The sequence below is a fragment of the Chiloscyllium plagiosum genome, chromosome 24 (genome assembly GCF_004010195.1).
Source record: "Chiloscyllium plagiosum isolate BGI_BamShark_2017 chromosome 24, ASM401019v2, whole genome shotgun sequence".
NCBI classification, from domain to species: Eukaryota; Metazoa; Chordata; class Chondrichthyes; order Orectolobiformes; family Hemiscylliidae; genus Chiloscyllium; species Chiloscyllium plagiosum.
In genome coordinates this window covers 42,517,359-42,537,955 of record NC_057733.1, presented here as the reverse complement: position 1 = coordinate 42,537,955, position 20,597 = coordinate 42,517,359, and the positions used below count along the sequence as shown (strand labels likewise).

The 20,597-nt window shown below is 39.8% G+C and overlaps 1 protein-coding gene across 2 annotated transcripts in view; it reads right to left on the bottom strand.

Moving 5' to 3' along the window:
- Positions 1–667: 667 nt before the first annotated feature.
- The window catches only part of usp36 (ubiquitin specific peptidase 36), an 87,789-nt gene continuing 67,859 nt past the window's right edge, over positions 668–20,597 (bottom strand). For both annotated transcript variants that reach the window (XM_043714918.1, XM_043714917.1), the window contains exons 17-21: positions 19,007–19,206; positions 13,845–14,030; positions 10,813–10,925; positions 9,804–9,924; positions 668–7,375 (exon numbers count right to left, since the gene is read on the bottom strand). In XM_043714918.1, the coding sequence (XP_043570853.1) occupies positions 9,805–9,924; positions 10,813–10,925; positions 13,845–14,030; positions 19,007–19,206 (619 nt within the window). In that variant the 3' untranslated portion in view covers positions 668–7,375; position 9,804. The remainder of the gene's footprint in view (positions 7,376–9,803; positions 9,925–10,812; positions 10,926–13,844; positions 14,031–19,006; positions 19,207–20,597) is intronic.

The window sequence follows — 20,597 nt, the reverse complement described above, 5'->3', positions numbered from 1 at the left end:
TCCAAATAGCAGAGCTCCAGTAGATCACAAGATTGTTTAAGAGATCTGCAATATAACAATCAATGGGTCCGCAACAGACAAAGATGAACCCTCTCTCATGCATTGGAGATCAGAAATTTAACAAGTGTGACAGTTTTAAGAAAGCTTCCTTCTCTCCAGGAAAACTGGTAAGTGACTGAGTCCACCCAGAGAATTTAGCAGGACAAATATCAGCACTGCTCAGGAATACTGTTAGGGCATCATCTTGTTCCACCAATCTAACCATATTTTAAGTATTGAGTGGAAAATAAGGCAAGAAAATGTTGCTTTGTTAAATGCCTGCTTAAGGTTGCTGGTACACTGTCTCTTTCATCATGTCTGTCACAGGATTGCGAATTCTTAAGGTGGCCACTAAAAAAAACAAAGTTAAGCTAATAATTTTGTACACAGACTGTACTTGATAAATTATACTGTGCCATTGTTGTAACGGATAGATCAACAGGTGAACTAACAGCTGAATATTGAGTGCTTTAACGTTTTAGCCTCAGTTAAAACAATTTATTTTCTAACATTTAAAAATCTTTTCAATGAACAGTGTATGGAGCCAAATTTTAAAGAATTAAATTTTAATTCAAACTCAATGGAAAGGTAAAAATTTATTAGTTTTACTTACAGTCAGATTTCAAATAGTGACTACATTCCCCTTTGAGACTATGCATTTTGGTTCATTCTCCAAAAGGTCTATGGATCAAAATTGTCGCAGACTACCAAAAGTGGTGAGGTTGTTTCAAAGTCATGATGAAAGCAATGAGGATGTTGGGGATAAAGCATGCAATTATCAGAACAAATGGTTTAACATTTAATTTTAAAAAGTGATGAAAACACAGGAAATCTATGTAAATGTGCATATATTTTATCCATGTCACAACAGAGACAACATTATTGTACGCATTTTCAAGAGACAATTTATCAATAAAAGGCAAAAAACACAATGTCAAGACTAAACACAATCAGAAGGAGAAATCTTCAGACAATAAAGTGTTCAAAACCATCAAGATTACAAGGAAAATCAGAATACCAAAGTAGATATATATTGCAGATAATTCACAGTAACAGACATATGATCAGAGCCTGAAATGCTGAAACAGTGGCCTATGTTAACTGCATTGATGTTAGTCAATAATTTGACCCATATACAGTTTAAGTATAGTCTTTTAAACTAACTACTGATAACTAACAGCTGCCAATCCAAACAGCTTTCAGACTGGGTCAGACGCAATGGAAACCATGGCAACTACATAGAAATACATTAAAGGAGATCATCACACTTTTTAGCTTTAAGCTTATTGGAAGCACAGGATATTCAATACTAATTCTGGTATTAGATCAGCATTTTCTATACAGTCCAGAATCGAACACCAAAAACTAAAGTTGCAACTTGGTACTTTATAAAGAAATAGATCTCTTTCAGGTCAGAAGATCGGCAACATTTTCATACAAACATTTTATGATGATGGATATTCAATATTGGACATTACATTCCAGTGATAAATAATTTCTGTACAAAAGGATTAAAATTAATTGGTCTAGAAAACAATTCTGCTTTAACTTTGTACTATGTTCGCAACCCTTCGTCATTTCAATATTCAACAGTGAGCAGAACAGGTTTGGGGACAGTGGGAACACAGTTTAAAAACAGTTCATTGATTTATTTACCAATATGAGACCTATGTGGTGGAAATCTTAGTGGCAATAGAAATCACATGCATCTTCAGGAGTGCTTGATAACAGAGCATAATGAAACTACAAATTAAAACTTGGTAACACTATGCCTAAACCTGATTTTATAAATGAGATATCAATGTCTAAATGTAAAAATAGATCTTTATCTTGACCTAAGTTATTTTTTGGAAGGGAGCTGGGTTGTTTATAGTTCTCACTCTTCCATTTGGAGCCCCTTCATTTAAGGGATATGACAATTAAATTTTGCACTACAAATTCAATTTTAGGAAAGCACAATTCTAACTTAGCTATTTGGTTTATTTGTGACTGAAACAGAAAGAACTTTTAACCAGTAATGTAAACAACATCCAATTCAGTTTTGTCTGCTTCAAGTTGAAGCACAGAAACTCTCAGCATAAAAGCAATATTGCACTGAGTGAATCAAGAATGGGACAGTCCATACAAGGTTATTTTGGTTTATCTGAAACAAATACTACAGATGGTCTATTTCTATGATGTATATGACACAGTCAATACAAACCACTGTTACTGATGCTAAACAAATTTGAAAAAAGTTAGTTCATGTTGAAACAACTATAAAACTACTGCAGATGGTGGAATTCTGAAATAAAAACAAAGTGCAGAAGTAATGCAACAGATCTGGCAGCATTGTGGATAGAGAAACAGAGTTAATATTTCAGGTCCATGGTTTTTCTTCCAAATTGCTGAGTTTGTTCCACACTTGGCTTTTAATTTGTGTTGGGCTGTTTGGTAAGGTGGGAGGGGGTAGCAGCAGAAGGCAGAAAGTTACAAACAAGTACAATAGCTCTCTACTTAATCTCTGGAGTACATAGTCCAATTTCTATTCTCCAACTTTGGCAGCTCTGTGCAAGAAGCATTTAAATAGTGGACTTGAACATTAAGACTGGTTAAACAGGGATGCACATTAGTATTCGAGCTACGCTACACATAACCAAGTGATTACATTGCTGAACCGTGGAGAGGAACCCTGGGGAGGGCAGAAACAGGGGACATGCCTGAAGGTGGCAGGAGTAATTAAGAGTGTCATCAGCAAAGCAGATGGGATCTAGGAATTCGTAAACAGAGGTATCTTACATAAAAGCAGAGAAGTTATCCTAAACCTTTATAAAGTTTTGATTGTAGGTCACGACTAGAGATTAATACCCATTTCTGGTCACCATACTTTGCAAGTGTGCGTTGTCACTTAAGAGGAGATTTGCTTGAATGGTTCCAAGGATGAAGAATTTTTAGCTACAAGATGAGATTGGAGAAATAGGTTTGGTCTGTTTGAAGCAAAGGAAGTGCAAGAGGTATAGAGGCATTCGAAATAATGGAGACAAACCACACTGAAGAAGAAATCTTTTTAAACAAAGCAGATGGCAATGATCTGAAACTTGCCACCTATGACTTTGGTGTAAAGCATAGATCAACAATGTTTTCAAATGGCAAAGCAAATGAACATTTCAGGGAGGTAAACTTTTGGGGCAAGGGGAATAATGTTGGGGAATAGGATTCATTGGAATGCTGTACCAAACTGTGAGGTTGACAAAGCTTCAAAACAATTTTGATAAGCTGGACAGATAATGTCAGCTGAAATTCATTGCAGAGAAGGTGAGGAGATGCATTTTATTAAAAATATGGATAGCAATATAAAACAAAAAGGGCCCAAATCTAAAGTAATGCAGGAGCAGAGGGATCTGGATATGTGTGCGCACAGAGCATTGAAGGAGGCAGGACAGGTAGGGTGAACAATTAATGAAGTATATAGTACCCTGGGTTTTATTAATCGAAAAAAAAAGCAAGGCGGTAATCCTGGAAGTTGTTACAACCCTCGATTCGGTCTTGCTTGGATTACAATTCTGGGTGCAAAACTATAAGGAGGATGTGAAGGCATTGAAGAGGGAGATTGCACAAGAGATTTACAAAAATGACTTTAGGGATGAGAAACTGAGTTTTGAGGATACATTGGAGAGGTTGTCACTGCTTCCTTTACAGCAACAACAGCAATGAAGATAGGTGGCAGGTTTAAAAATCACGAGGGGGCTGTTTAGAAGAGGTACAGAGATTGCTCCCACTCATAAAAGGATAGGGAATGACAAAGCACAGAAAGTAAATTTAGAAAGAAGCAAATGTGATGGGATAAAAAAAAACAAATGGTTCAGATTTGGGATGCAAAGTGTAGTGGAGGCAAGTTCTACTGAGGCATTGAAGAGGGCATTAGATGAACAGAAAATATTTAAACATATGCGGAAAAGGCAAGAGAATGGCACCAAGTCATGATTCTAATTTGGAGAGTAATGCAGATACAATGGACTGAATGGCCTTCTTCTGTGATTCTGGCTATTCATGAGCACTCTCAAGGTCTTGAATGACAGATCATAAACTCTCCTCACCCACCAGTTTCACTGCTTCTACATTTTAACATAATAAATAATTGTCAAATAAAACATTTCAGTCCTGTAAATATAAAAATAATTTTCAAAAGGAAAAGGGAAACAAAACTGACCCATGCAACACAGCTTCAGTCCATCTTATTACTTTAGACAATATTTCAAAACTAATTTCTGGTCCTAGTGCCAATTTACACAGTGATTTTCAGCTTAACGTTTAGATGAATGTACACAAAGCAAACTTATCAGAACAAAATTACAAATGAATAATAGTCTTATTAACCCAGATTGTGGATGAGAAGGGAAGACAGTGTGAGAGTGAGAGTGAGAGTGAGGATGGGAGTGAGTGTGAGAGAGGCTGACTGCTTTAGTCAGGTCACAACACTAGAATGCTCACTGATTCACACAAAGAAAGAAAATGCATCAAGTATTCCCCACCATTTAACAAATCCTTTAGAAGCAGCGGCATCCAAACATAAAATTGCAGGAGCCACGATTAAATTTTTGAACTTCAACACAGCAACTTTCAGCATCCAGCATAGTGAACCACTTTGCGTAGTTAGTAATGACAGACTGGAGACCAAGCCTTATAACTCAAAATTAATACTAATAATTAATTGATATGCAACCGTTACTTCATAAAATGAAAAAGCCTGGCCTGCAGATGAAAAATAGACAATAAATTTTTTAAAAATATAATATTCTCAGCTAAACAGATTATTTCACTTCTGATGTAAACTCGACCATTCATGGCTTTTAACAAGAATAAATATCGATGTAAGACCATGGGTAAAAGGCAAACTAAAAAATGGTTTACATACATATAGATGCTGCTGTGCTTCAGTTTCAATAATTCCATTTACTATTTCTATTGAGAGTCTAACAGTTAACATTGAAGTATATTTTTTAACAGAGCCATTACTGCGAAAAGCACAAATCTGAACACTGAAACACTGGTTGGACTCCTAACTGAAATTTATTTGAAGCAATATGTATATCTGATTTAACCATGAAATGTCTCTCTTTGAATTTTAGCTCAATGGAGGCATATGTTTACCATTGAGTGCTATGCAAATTAATACAAAATTATGTTACAGAATCAAAGAAAGCAAAATACATTCAAGTTAGCAGACATTGCCTTTACCCCCAAAATGATATGCCTCAGAATTGTAATTGAGTTCAGCCTGATGTCAGTAAAGTTCAATAATAGCTTTGTAGCCTTGAATGTCCTCTTTGCAAAAAAATAACTAACCAGTTAACCACATAAATTTGATTTTAACAAGTCATTTTAGTTGATACTGGAAACCTAAATAACATTCCATTGAACTAAATTCAATTATGTTGCTCAAATATTAACACTAGCAGATTACCTTTACTTGCTCAGAATTCTGAAAACACATTTAAATCCTTTCAATACAGTTTAAACAAGATATGAACTTAGGTGGCACTTCAATCTGTAACTTCTTAAAATACATTTTTTTTAACAAACAAAACGTAAACTCTTGATAAGTTAAACATTAGAAAATACACTTTTCCACAGGAAAGTATTGTTAAATTCTAACTCCACCTTTTTTTTTAAATATTAACATATTTCACATCAGTATAATGATAATTTCTTTCTTCTAATATCCTAAAGCACCTAAACACAGGTATTTTACAGGAAATTATTATTTAATGAAAGGTAATGAGTCTTGGTTTAAAGAGCTGAAGATTTGAAGCAAAGGGAAGCCAAACCCTAAATTGAAGCCCTGTAAAGCAGCAGGTTCTGTACATTCTCACTAAATCATTGATCAACATATACAGTTACATTTTAATGTGTACTGACTGTTCCCAGTGTCTGGTTTCTATTCAGAGTACCAATTCTACACAGTTTCAGTTAAGAGTACTCTGCTGGGAAAAATAGCAAGTACCTTCAGTAATGAATATACACACTGTAGAAGTATGATTAAATGGAATTGAAACTATCCTAATACACAGGTTGAGAACTAAACGTTTGGAGGTGTCCATTATCCCCAATAGCAATAATATGACACTGGAAAAGTTGATTTTCTAAACAACTAATCTTGACATTCAGAACCTTATTCTAACAAGTTTCCTGGAAACAGAGAGAACACTGTTTTGACACCTAACAGATCATTTTTTCTTAATATTGCGCAAAAGGAAATTAATGCTAACATGCAGCATTTTGGCAAACTCAAAATGCTGCATGTTAATCACAGCTAATTCCTTACTGTTCTCTAAAGGTCAACCAAATGATATCCATTTTATAGGCACTTATTTTACGAACTGTCAAGCAGATTCAATACCTGATACATTAAATAAAGTGAAACTGCAGACTAATCGAATAAGAAACTAAATTGTGAACTGGGACACCTGGAGGGGGGGGGGGGGGGGGGGGGGGGGCTGAAGAGAGCAGGCTAATCATCTTTAATTGCTTGGAAATGGCATGCAATGCAAAACAAAGAGGGAAAATATATTTTTTACTTCAACGATTCAGCAGAAGAGATGCAAGGCAAAACAAAAAGGAAAAATGGCAGCTACAGAGGAAACATTTAGCTAAATGGGGTTAGGTAAACGTTGACACAATTCAATATAAATGATGGAAATGCTTGAATCTTGCGCTGTATATAAAACTATATATTCAACTAAACAGGTATAAAATAGCCAGTTAACAGAAGCAGATAACAGTGCAGAACTTCCACAATGCAGGGATTTAGCTTGTTACTTCTTATGTTTGATCATCAGTTGAATCTGAATGTATCTATAATAAAATGGGACATTTTTCCCATGACCAATTGGTCAAAATGCACACAACATGGAGTAATGCAACTGAATATCATGACTAGCTGCTACCGTGCAATTTAGGACTTCCGTTTTCATTCCTCCAAGGGCAAGAGAAAATTAATAAACTGGCAATGCAATTTTGCATTTTGTCACATAAACCAGAAACAATCTAACATACTGCATTTCTATGGACTTCTGAATCAAGTTTTTGCTTTGGACGCGATGAGTTTCAAAGAATTCTAGAAATGTAATCCATACTCAATTGCAGATCCTCAGTTCATGGCTGGTTTAGTCTCACACTGCAACCATTGAGCCTCTCCTCCAGACATCTTAGTATGGGTTGCTGGCCACCACAAATTGCTTCAGCATCAGTCTTATTGTTCAAACCAAAGACACTGAACGTAGGTCTGCATCGCTTAAAAGTTCTTAGCATTGCTTCTGCCTGTGGACATGTTCAACTAACTGAACTCTGTGTTCCTCTGCAAAAGTAAGCAAAGATATTAAGTACATAAAGACATGACTAATTTGTGTTACTTTGAAACTTTTTTTAACATTCTAAACATTTTCCTTTAACTATCCCAAAATAACTACATTATGCAATACCTATTATTCTGCAACTTAATCGTTAACATAAATATGCAATTTAGATATTAAAATATTTATTGCTTATTGTCACAATTACTTAAATACAGAAATTATGTAACTGAAATAAGCTTTCATCAGGATTTAACAAACTGTCTGACAATTTCATAAATGTACCAATCTGAAAAGAACTGCAGTTATTTACTATTTATTTGTCGCATAGAATTGATGACAGCCTTTTTCATTGTTATCTGACAAAATTGATTAACATGAGCAAACCTTCAGAGAATTAGATTAGATTACTTACAGTGTGGAAACAGGCCCTTCGGCCCAATAAGTCCACACCGACCCGCCGAGGCGTAACCCACCCATTCCCCGTACATTTATCCCTTTACCTAATACTACGGGCAATTTAGCATGACCAATTCACCTGACGTGCACATCTTTGGACTGTGGGAGGAAACCAGAGCACCCGGAGGAAACCCACGCAGACACGGGGAGAATGTGCAAACTCGACACAGTCAGTCGCCTGAGTCGGGAATTGAACCCGACAAGTACAAATAAAAAAGACACACAAATGTAAAAACTCCAACACCTAGAATCTAGGACACATTCAGGCATTTGCAAACAACAACTTGAGAGAATCAGGAAGAGAAGGTACATTAGGTCATCCAATAATTGGGAGTTGAACATAATCCAATGTTCCCCTGATGGAAGAGACGGTCACATTGTTATCGATACCAAATTTTTTTTTAAAAAAGATAGCATACATTTTCTTTCAAGAGTGCACTCTGGGACTGAAGTTAAAAATCACTCTACACCAGGTTATAGTCCAACAGGTTTATTTGGAAATATTAGCTTTCAGCGCACCGCTCCTTCATCAGGTCACTGTGGAGCTGGATCATTAGACAAAGAGTTTATAGCAAAAGATTACAGTGTCATGTAACTGAAAAGATATATTGAACAAATCGAGAGAGCATTCTAAGTTTGTTCAAAATATCATTTCAATTGCATGACACTATAATCTTTTGCTATAAATTCTATGTCTAATGATCCTGCTCCACAGCTACCTGAAGAAGGAGCAGCACTCCAAAAGCTAGTGCTTCCAAATAAATCTGTTGGACTATAACCTGGTGTTGTGTGATTTTTAAACTTTGTCCACCCCAGTCCGACACCAACACCTCCGCACTCTGAAGCTGAAAGCACTCTTTTCCTCTGTGGGTTCTCCCTTAGGCAACTTCACTGTATTACTGTGGTATATTCAATTTAAAAATGCCACAGGTATATTCCTAGTCACCCACATATATTCACAGTCACAAACACAGTTATGTAGGAAGCAGTAAGCTACATTCTAGTGAAAAACAAGTCTGTTTGCCCAAATTGCAACAACGGCTTTATATAGCCCCTTCAGCACAGCAAAACAAATAAGGGTGTTTGAAAGCTATTATCAAGCAAAATATGACACCACATTGCATCAGATAACATCAAGACTTGGTCAAAGGGACAGATTTTAGGAATCATCTTAAAGATGATAGAGAGATAGAAAGCAAAGGGGTTTAAGAAAGGAATGCAGATAATGTTCCCAATGCTGGAGATGGGGACCACTATTAAAACTGGCCACCATGATGGCATGTGATGAAGAAATGTTTGTTCGAAGGAGACTTTTAGAAACACTCAAAACAAAGTTTGTTTATACTGTTGCTTATATATGTTTAATGAAAGTGTACATTCACAACAATTTTTTTGTTCCTACAATAAGGAGGGAGAAGAATATGTTTAGATAGCTTAAGTGTCACCATTAGTTTGTGGAAGGACATGATTAACATTTTCAGGTTATCATCAAGTGTCACTGCATGCTTCACCGAGAGGTGGCATTACCAACAAACGCATCTGGTGGAATAAAGGTTTTAGGCCTGAACAGCTGTAGACACAATTGTTCATGCAGTAATGATGAAAAGCTTGCTATACAGGAGGGCTTGGATGCAGGAGGTTTAAGGGTGGAGGACATTGCAGAAATAATGAAAGGTGCTCCCAAGATCAGGGTTGAGAAGTTTCAAGCAGAAACTTTGCTATACCTTGCCTCCCCCTCCTCACAAACAGAATGGGGTGACACGTTTTTGAGATTTGTTGCATTGGAAAATGAGCGCATTTTGAGTACTCAATTTTGTGGGGACACACGCTTTGAGGAGATAAGGGAGCAGCTTTGGTCTGAATTAACTCATTACATCCAGGATGTGAATCATTGATGGTAACAATGGAAAAATGTCACATTGCTGGTCTTTGTTCACATGTGGTAAAACACAGTGAAACAGCATCAATACTTACTTTAAAACCTGGAAAACTTCACTGAATGAGTAGTAGACCAAAAATTCCTTCTGTTTTGCATTTGCTGGAAAGCATTGAAGTTTCTTTTCCTCTCTCTTTTAAGTCCCTTTAATTTTTTAACCTGAAAACATAAAATGCTTACATCAGCATTGCAGGCAGTACCAATAATAGACAAAAGCAAAACCTCTCTCCAGTGATCTTGGTGGACCTTTGAGATGACTTCCACTTTACTCAGAGTAGTAGGGGTGTGGAACGCACTGCCTGCAACAGTAGTAGACTCGCTAACTTTAAGGGCATTTAAAAGATCATTAGATTGGCGTATAGACAAGAATGGAATAGTGTAGGTTAGATGGGCTTCAAATTAGTTCCACAGGTCGGTGCAATATCGAGGGCTGAAGGGCCTGTACTGTGCTGTAATGTTCTATGTTTCGAATATTGATTTGTGACCTTATTTTGTTTATTCAGAGAGGCACACAGGCTCAGCAGTGGAGTGCAAACTAAGTGCCTCTGAATTGCTCCAGGGTAGAGTCCCAAATCAAAAAGCAAAATGTTTCTCAACTTCCAGCACAGAGTCACGCTGAATAAGATGAGTGACAAATATGAAGTGCTCAATTCTGGGGCACTTGCTTTAAGCATTCCATGATACTACTGTGTTTAACTGATGGGGAAAAGGTGAACTGCAGGAAACAACAGTTTGATTGTGCAGTTGTTGCACTCCCAATCATTCTGTGGCAAAAGGTCAGCTGTTTCTATTATTGGAGTTTTATTTTTCTGCAATTGGGAGCCACTCGTCAACTTCAATTCAGGCAACAGATCGTCAGGTGGAATGATTAGACAGAACGATTGTGGGAAGTCAATGCATTTTGAGATGGGGTTGCCAGGGAGAGGAAAGATTAGACAGAAGTCAGAAATTGCCAACGTTTAATCTGCACCCAGTTTTATGAAATCTGAATAGTCTTACATACTGGAATTCAATTATCTACTGACAAATTCTCAGATAAACTCTTACCTTCCCCCTGTCAAATTCTTCATCCCATTCATCAACAACTGCATCTTCTGCCTGTTTTGTGTCATATTCAGCATCTTGGCTAACAGCCGACACTGCTCCACCCCAAGTCAGCACTAAAAACAGAGTTGTCAATGGAAAGGTTCATGATATTTTAGTCTTAAGCATTTAAAAATACAGGCTGGGAAGAATGAAAGTGCCGACTAATCATTTTTGTATCATGTCTGTCAATTAATGTATACAGGGGGGAAAAAACGCACTTGCTGATCTGTAACTATCTCAAACACTTCTTTGAAAGATCCCTCAGGACTATAAAGTATTCATACTCAAATCTGTAAGTAGTCAGCTAAATCAGTGGTGATGCAAAAGATCAAATGATGGAGAAATCCTGAAGAGTAATGCTAACTGTGTTATGCTCCTCTTGCTCAACGTGGGAGCTCAGGGACACAGCTGATGTCCCTGGCTCCTTCACGTGCAAGAAGTGTGTCCAGTTGCAGCTCTTGTTAGACCGTCTAACGGCTCTGGAGCTGCGGAAGGACTCACTTTGCAGCATACTCGATGCCGAGGGGGGTCGTAGATAGCACATGTAGTGAATTGGTCACACTGCAGATTAGAATTGCCGAGGGAGAAAAGGAATAGGTGACCAAAAGGTAGAGAAACAGCAGGATTGTGCCAGGAGAGATGGCTCACCAAGAGAAGGCAGCAGTAGCCAAGTTCATGGCACTGTAGCTGGCTCTGCTGTTCAGAAAAGCCGGAAAAAGAGTAGAAGGGCGATAGTCATAGGGGATTCAATTGCAAAGGGAGTTTCCATACCACAGACGTCAGGCTCACAGGTCTGTAATTACCTGGATTATCCCTGCTACCCTTCTTAAACAAGGGGACATTACCCTTTTACTCATATATAAGGAGCAAGAGGGTAACTAGGGAAAGGATTGGCCCACTCAAGGTCAAAGGAGGAAAGATATGTGGGCAGTCAGAGAAAACGGGTGAGATTCTTAATGAGTACTTTTCATCGGTATTCACCAAGGAGAGGGAGGTGGCAGATATTGAGGTTAGGGATAGATCTTTGATTACTTTAGGTCAAGTCTGCATAAGGAGGGAGGAACTGTTATGTATTCGAAAAAGCATTAAAGGTGGACAAGTCCCCAGGTCCAGATGGGATCTATCCCAGGTTTCTGAGGGAAGCAAGAGTGGAAATAGCTGGTGCTTTAACAGACATTTTTGTAGCATTTTTGAACACAGGGGACGTCCCAGAGTACTGGAGAACTGCTAATGTTGTCCCCTTATTTAAGAAGGGTAGCAGGGATAATCCAGGTAATTACAGACCAGTGAGCCTGACGTTTGTGGTATGGAAACTACTGGAGAAGCTAATAAGGGATAGGATATATACATACTTGGAAGAAAACCAGCTTATCAGTGATGGGCAGCATGGTTTTGTGCAAGGAAGGTCATGTCTTACAAATCTAATAGAGTTATTTGAAAAGGTGACAAAGTTGATTGATGAGGGCAGGGATGTAGATGTCATATACATGGACTTCAGTAAAGGGTTTGATAAGGTTCCCCATGGTAGGCTGATGAAGGAGTGGCATTGCATGGGTCCAGGGTATTCTAACTAGATGGATAGAGAACTGGTTGGGCAACACGAGACAAAGAGTAAAAGTGGAATGGAGCTTCTCAAAATAGAGAACTGCAACCAGTGATGTCCCACAGGGATCCGTGCTGGGACCATTGTTGTTTGTGATATACATAAATGATTTGGAGGAAGGTGTAGGGTGCCTCATTAGCAAGTTTGCAGATGACACTAAGATTAATGGAGGAGCAGGTAGTGAAGGGGACTGTCAAAAAATACAGCAGAAAAAGACAGACTGGAGAGTTGGACAAGAGAAATGGCAGATGGAATTCAATCAGGACAAATATGAGATGATGCATTTTGGAAGACACAACTCAAGACCAAACTATACAGTAAACAGAAAAGTCCTGGGGAAAATTGAAATAGAGAGAGATCTGGGCGTTCAAGTCCATTGTTTCTGAAGGTGGCAATGCAGGTCAGTGCAATGTGGTCAAGGCAGCATACGGCATGCTTTCCTTCATCAGACAGGGTATTGAATATAAAAGGGTTGGTAGATCATGTTACAGTTGTATAAGACTTTGGTCCAGCCACATTTGGAATACTGCATATAGTTCTGGTCGCCACATTACGAAAAGGATGTGGATGCTTTGGAGAGAGTGCAGAGGCGGTTCACCAGGATGTTGCCTGGTATGGAGGGCACTAGCTATGAAGAGAGGTTGAGTAGATTAGGATTATTTTCATTGGAAAGGAGGTGTTTGAGGGGGGACATGATGGAGGCCTACAAAATCATGAGAGGTGTAGACAGGGTGGATAGCAAGAAACTTTTTCCCCCCCCCAAAAGTGGAGGACTCAAATACTAGGGGCCATGATTTCAAAGTGATGGGAAAAGTTTCGGGGAGATATACGGGGAAAGTTCTTCACGCAGATGGTGGTGGGTGCCTAGAATGCATTGCCAGTCGAGGTGCTAGGGGCGGGAACAATGATGTCATTTAAGATGTATCTAGACAGATACATGAATGGGCAGAGAGCAAAGGGATACAGAAGTTTAGAAAATAGGCAGCAGGTTTAGATAGAGGATCTGGATCAGCGCAGGCTTGCAGAGCCGAAGGGCCTGTTCCTGTGCTGTAAATGTCCTTCGTACTGTACAGACCACACGCTGAGTGTACATCATTAAGGAAATGCTGAACTAAGAATAATCTCAAGATGACCACACACACTACCAAACTCGACTAATCTATATACAGCAGCTAATCGCTTCCACGACTACCATTAGGTTAACAGAAAGCACAAGTTTTCAAGAAACATCAAACTAACAAAATATTGAACGCAATTCACGTAGTACTTTACTGAGACTTCAGCACATGCCTACAGTTATCATTTACTAGTGGTAAATGAATTTACAGTACTACCAAGACAGGAGACTCCAAAGCAACAAAATAGCTTCAAATGAGTTACTTTTTCCTACCTTCAGTTCCATATGCCTTGTTGCTTGAGTGTTTTAAAAGCTCTTGAACGACACTGGATTGCTTCTTCCCATCCCAGGCTAAGCTTGCAATGGGTGTGACAGCAGGTGCAGGTCTCTCCTCACTGGAATGCTTTTCAGAGCGTTTATACCCTTCTGTTATCTGGCTGTCCCACATGAACACTGGGACTTGAACAGAGAATAGCAGGCAATGTTAATGAAGTAACAATCTGTTCCAATGCAAGGTTATTTGATTTGCGCCAAAGCTCCACTATAATCCTCGGCTGCAATCTTGTTCTGTACAGAGGAACCTCGATTCTCCAGCATTCGATTAACTGAAGTTTGGACTATCCGAACAAGATTGCAAGGTCCCGATGCTGGGCCAACTGTGTTATCTGGCATTCAATTAACTGAACGAAATATTCCCTGGCCGTGTCCTTTGGATAATCAAGATTCCTTTGCACAGGCTTCAAGGCTATACAACACATTGATTAAAGTGGCATTTAAATATATAAGGATAAACTAAGAGAAATTATTCTCATTACTCTAACAGCCATCCAAGTTAGCGAAGAAAAAGGTCGAATGTCGGTCTCAGGACATCACATAGGATTATTTTAGAAAAATTAATTCATGGGATGTGGACATCACTGGCTGGGGTCGACATTTATTACCAACCCATAGTTGCCCTTGAGAAGGTGTTGCTGACGTGGCTTCTGGAACCACTGCAGTCCATTTTCCGTAGAACATACGAACGAGGAGCAGGAGTAGGCAATTTAGCCTCTCAAGCCTACTCCGCCACTGAAAACCATCTTGGCCGATCTCTTCTCAGCCTCAACTCCACTTTCCTACCTGCTCCCCATAACTCTTTAACCCATTACTAATTAAAAATCTGTCCGTCGCCTCCTCAGATTTATTCAGTGCCCCAATGTCCACCATAGCCTGGTTAGTGAATTCCACAGGTTCACGACATTTTGAGAAGTAATTCTTCGACACCGGTTTTAAATCTGCCCAGTTTTGACTGCTGGATCCATTCGAAGTTTGTCCCAATCAGCACAGTGTTAGTGCCACACAATGATGTCAGGAATTCACAAGGTGAAGGTGGGATTCAAATGCAAACAACAGACGTTTTTACAGAAGGGAGGATTGGAAGGTGGAATGGAAGATGATTACAAAAACTCATACCCATAATTAATTCCTTATCAATTGGCCCACTCCCTCATTCCCCTAATCATGCACTTGACTCAATTGCAAATGCTTTCCTCTAGCCTCCTGATTAGATGAAGCACAAAGACTCAGTTATGAATCAACAAACTTTCTAGTTATCTGCCAGATATGTTTAGCCTTGCAGTTTCAAGTCTACACAGGCCTTAAGGAAAGGAAAAGAAAAGAAAAATCATAACATGAAATTATTGCTGCAACGGGATATATCCAATATATTTAAGAAATAAGGATAACAAACACAGCCCAGGCCAAAACTGTACAATGGGGTAAATGAACTGAGGCCTGAGCCTGGTGAAGGAACAAACCTGCTTTACTGGGATCAAGTGCAGTCTTTAACTTAAATCAACTGTAATGGGGACTATCCATCATTTGAATTCACACCATTCAAAGGGAAGAGATAAAGTGGAAACTTGGACTTGGACTTCGAAGAATCAAGTGTGACTGACTGTCTGTGTGGAATTTGCACATTCTCCACATGTCTGCGTGGCCTTCCTCTGGGTGCTCTGGTTTTTCTCCCACAATCCAAAGATGTGCAGGTTAGGTAGACTGGCCATGGACAATTGCCCAGCGATGTGGAAATTATGTGGATTAGCCATGGGAAATGCAGGGTGACAGGGATAGGGGAGTGGGGGATACAGTCTGGGTGGGATGCTCTTTGGGGGTTGGTGTGGATTCACTGGGCTGACTTGCCTGCTTCTGCACTGGAGTGACTCAATGATTCTCTCTCAATAAAAATATATAAAGGGCTTGGCAGAGAAAATGCCAAGAGGCTCTTTCCCTTATATCAGTTGCTAACATTCGAACCCAACTCAGATCAATGGTCCCCATCATGTTGGCATGACCCCCATTATGAGCTCTTCATTCTTCATGGTATATTATCATCTATCCTTTTTCTGTCAAACTAACATTCTCTCTCTTTCTGGCACCGTTCCACCAATCCACTCACTACCCCTGCAACCACCTCCCCCAGCACCTATCCACTCTCTCCTTCCAGCCCACCCTGTCTTCAGCATACATACCAGCTTCTCTCAGCTACTACCAGTTCTAAACAAGGCTCACTGGACTTAAAATGCTTTGTTATCTCTCAGCAGATGCTGAATTTCTCCAAATTCTCTTTTTGCTTCATACCATTGTGGATTCAAATCCCACAGGACTCATACAAAAAGCAGCTAGTTTGACACTCCATTAACAAGAATGGGCGCCATTGTCAGAGATGCTGTCTTTCAGGTAAAATGCATAACCAATAGCAGGGCTCCCCTCAGGCAGGCATAATGCTTCAATACCTTAATAAAAATCAGGGAAATTATCCTGGATGATTTTTATCCCTCAATACACATCACTTGAATGGATTATCTGGGACTACTTTAAATTGTGAAAACTGGGCAGCATGGGCAAGTTGTACCGAAGGGTCTGTTTCGATCCTGGAGACCTCTATGGTCATTATCGCATTTGTCTGTGGGAGCTTGCTGTCTGCACGCTGTGGGCTGTTTCTTGCATGACCATCATTGGTACACTTCAAAGGTTGCACTTTGAGATGTATGCTGGTCATGCAAGTTGTTACATGAATTGAAATATTACTTTCTATCAGGTGGAGCACCAATTATGAGCGTCAGAAGCATTAGAGAAACAGGAGGCTGGAGGAACACAGCAAGCCAGAAAGCATCAGGAGATGGAGTAGTCAACATTTCGAGTGTAACCCTTCTTCAGGACTCCTAGATAAACAGCTAAGCCATCAAGGATTAAGACAGGAAGCAATTTATTCACTTGCATGTTACAAATGCTTGTAATTCTCAACTCTGCTGTTATGCTCGGTCATTGAGTATGTTTGAGAGGAGATTTTTGCACACCAAGATAATTATGGCAAAAAAACGAGAGAACTGCGGATGGTGGACATCAGAAACAGAAATTGCTGGAAAATCTAAGGAGATCTGGCAGCATGTGGAGAGAAATCAGATTTAACATTTCAGGAACAGTCACCCTTCTTCAGATCTGATGGTTGCTCGGAAAGGGTTGGCATTTATGCAGAAGACAGGATGGGTGAAGGGATGGGGAGTAAATGAAAGTGAGATAGAGCCCAAAAAGAAAGAGAAACAGTTGGAAAGGAGTAGATGAAGGACAGAATGAATAGCTATAACAGGGACTATTATTAGCTGACAATGGGTTGTGTGTGGTAGCAGCCCACATGATGACAAGAGCTGAAATGTGACATAGAAGAAGGTGCTCAAGCTTGAAATTGTTGAATTTGATATTAAGTCCAGAAGGCTGCAGAGTTCCCAGGTAGAAAATAAGGTGCTGCTCTTTCAGCTTGCATGGGGCTGCTGGAGCACTGCAGCAAGCCTGAGACAAAGATGTTGGCCAGGGAACAGGGTGGTGTGTCAAACATGGCAAAGTTAAATCCAAGCCACCTGACGACTGGAGGAAGAATCCCTTGTCTTCCGTCTTGGGACCCTTCAACCACACGGCATCAACATCGACTTCACTAGTTCCCAAATTTCCCCTCTTCCCCCCCCCCTCCCCCACCTCATCCAGAACCAACCCTTCAACTTGGCACCGCCGTCTTGACTGTCCATCTTCCTTCCTTCCTACCTATCCGCTCCACCCTTCCATCCGACCTATCACAATTACCCCCCAATTGCATTCACCTATCACCTTCCCAGCTACCTTCGCCCCCCCCAGCCCCACCCCCACTATATTTTTCTCAGCCCCCTTCCCCTCCACATTCATGAAGAGCTTATGTCCGAAACATTGCCTCTCCCGCTCTTCAGATGCTGCCTAACCTGCTATGCTTCTCCAGCGCCACACTTTGATTCTGTTAAAGGGGCAGGCAACCGGAAGCTCAGGGTCTTTTTTTATTGGAGGACAGCACGTACTGTCCTGTACTGCAAAGAAATCACCCAGTCCGTGCTGCACTTCCTCAACGTAGAGGAGATTATATTCTGACCAGCAAATACTGTAGACGAGATTGGGTAGAGCGCAGATAAAGCACTGCTTCATCTGGAAGGTATGCTTGAGGCCTTGGTGAAGCAGGGGAAAGTAAACAGAAATGGGCAGGAAAGTGCAGTTACATGAGACAGATCATGACTCTGCTGAACAGTGGAATAGGGTTGTGAAGTACTATAGTTGACCTCTGCTATTACTATTTCTAAAGACAAGAAATTTTTTCGTACGCAGCAAATTATGGGTACAATTGAAATATTTTGGCTGCAAAAACTCGCAAGAAAATACAATGCAGTTGAGAATAGTATCACCAATAATACAATATGCCCCAACAACAGGAAACGTGATCATTGAATCATACAGCGTGGAAGTAGGCTATTCAGCCCATCAAGTCCACACCAGCTCTCCGAACAGCATCCCACCCAGACCCATCCACCTATCCTAACCCTGCATTTCCCATAGCTAATCCACCTAGCCCTGCACATCCCTGGACATTATAGGCAATCTAACATGGCCAATCCGCCTAACCTGGACACCTTTGGATGATGGGAGGAAACCCATGCAAATATGAGAGAATGTTCAAACTCCACACGAACAGTCACCTGAGTGGGGAATCGAACGTGGGTCCCTTGTGCTGTGAGACAGCAGTGTGAACCACTAAGCCATTGTACAGTCCTAAAGGCTGAGGGTATGAGCTGATGGACCATTCTTGTAAAGCATTGCTGTAATGAGCAGATTTCACATTCCTACATCGAAATGCTTCAAAGGGACAAAAGGTATTTCAAATGTTTATTTTTGAAGATAAAATCAATGGCATTTGTTGTAGCTAAATAGCAACTGCAGTACACAAGAAGAGTCTTGTGAAATATTAACTAAAAACAAAATATAAATTCAACGAGAAAAATTCACAGGGATGCCTATATCATGCCTTATTATTATGAAAGCAGTTTACTGTTTCTTTTTTGAAGGAAACTTTAAAGACCTAGACCTCGTAAGAAATATTGTACCTTGCAGATTTTGATTTCTGACAGTCTGATCCACTGGAGGGTCTGAATTTGTACAATCATCTGAACTCATGCTTCTCTTTCGTTTCCTGTGTTTTTTCTCGCATTTTTGGCTCTCTTTCATCTCCAAATTTTTCTTTTGTGGTTCCAGTCCTTTAGACCTTTCCAGTTCTTCACATTCCGGTTCATTCCATCCTGAGCAACTGTAAAGTAACATTGATTAATACAGGTCTCTTGTATTGATGTCAAACACTGAACTGCATTTCTGTAAAAGTACTGTCATTTTCTCACCACTTAATTTTCACTATGCAGAGTTTGACTCATTAAAATAATTGAGCTTTTCTACAGTTAGGACTCTGGACTGCCCAGGTCTTAGTAAATTTATCCAATAAACAGTGGAGATACACACAAATGTAAAATCCAAATCTTCCACTCTCAGTTTGCACCAAGTCAGAGCACATCACGTGGGCAAGTTGTGGGAGGAGTTAGCTGGCCTTAAATTCTGCTGGGCAAAGAACTTAATTAGTGTAGTGATTGAAATGAAGTCAGCCAAGTGGACCTCATTGACTAGGAGTTTCCTCATTGGACCTGGTTAACAGTTCCAATCAGAGAGTCCTGGCAGACAGACAAACAGGAATGTCATTCTCGGAGCCAGCTTGGTGCTCGCTGGGTAGGTATTATGTACTATAAATATGTAAATAAAAGGATGACTTAGTGAAGGAATACTGGCCTTTGTGGAGTTATCTGAACGAGAGTTTCCACTGCACGGTGGCTCTGCGGCTAGTACTGCTGCCTCACAGCATCAGGGACCCAGGTTCGATTCCAGCCTCATGCGACTGTGTGTAGAGTTTGCACATTCTCCCAGTATCTGTGTGGGTTCCCTCTGGGTGTTATGGTTTCCTCACACAATCCCAAAGATGTGCAGGTTAGGTGATGTGCCATGCTAAATTACCCATAGTGTTCAAGGACGTGTAGGTTAGGTGTATTAGTCAGGAGTAAAATGTAGAGTAATAGGATAGGGAAGTGGGTTTGGGTGGGATACTCTTCGGAGGGTCAGTATGGACTTGTTGGGCTAAAGGGCCTGTTTCCACACTGTTGAGATTTTATGATTCCTGATCACTATAAAATACTAGCCTTTAGGTGTTATTTTCTGGTATGGCAAAACACATGGGATGAAAAATTTCCACTGCTCTGAGAAATTAGCAAGTGTGAAAATACCCATGCATATTTCTTTAATGATGAAAGAAGATAATAATTTTCTGACATTATAAGTAGTTGTGACACTGAAAATATATTCATGGTTTCCACTGAGAGAAGGAATATTACATCAGTAAGCAGCTGTTTATGAAATCAGAGTCATACAGCATGGAAACCAGCCCATACGGAACATGATCCCAAACTAAACTAGTCCCACCTGTCTGCTCCTGGCTCCCATCCCTCCAAACCATTCCTATTTATGTACTTATCTAAATATCTTTTAAATGTTGTAATTGTACCCACATCCACTATTTCCTCAGGAAGTTCATTCCACACATAAACCAGCCCTTGTGTAAAATAAAAGTGTCCCTCTTATCTTTTTTTAAACCTCTCACCT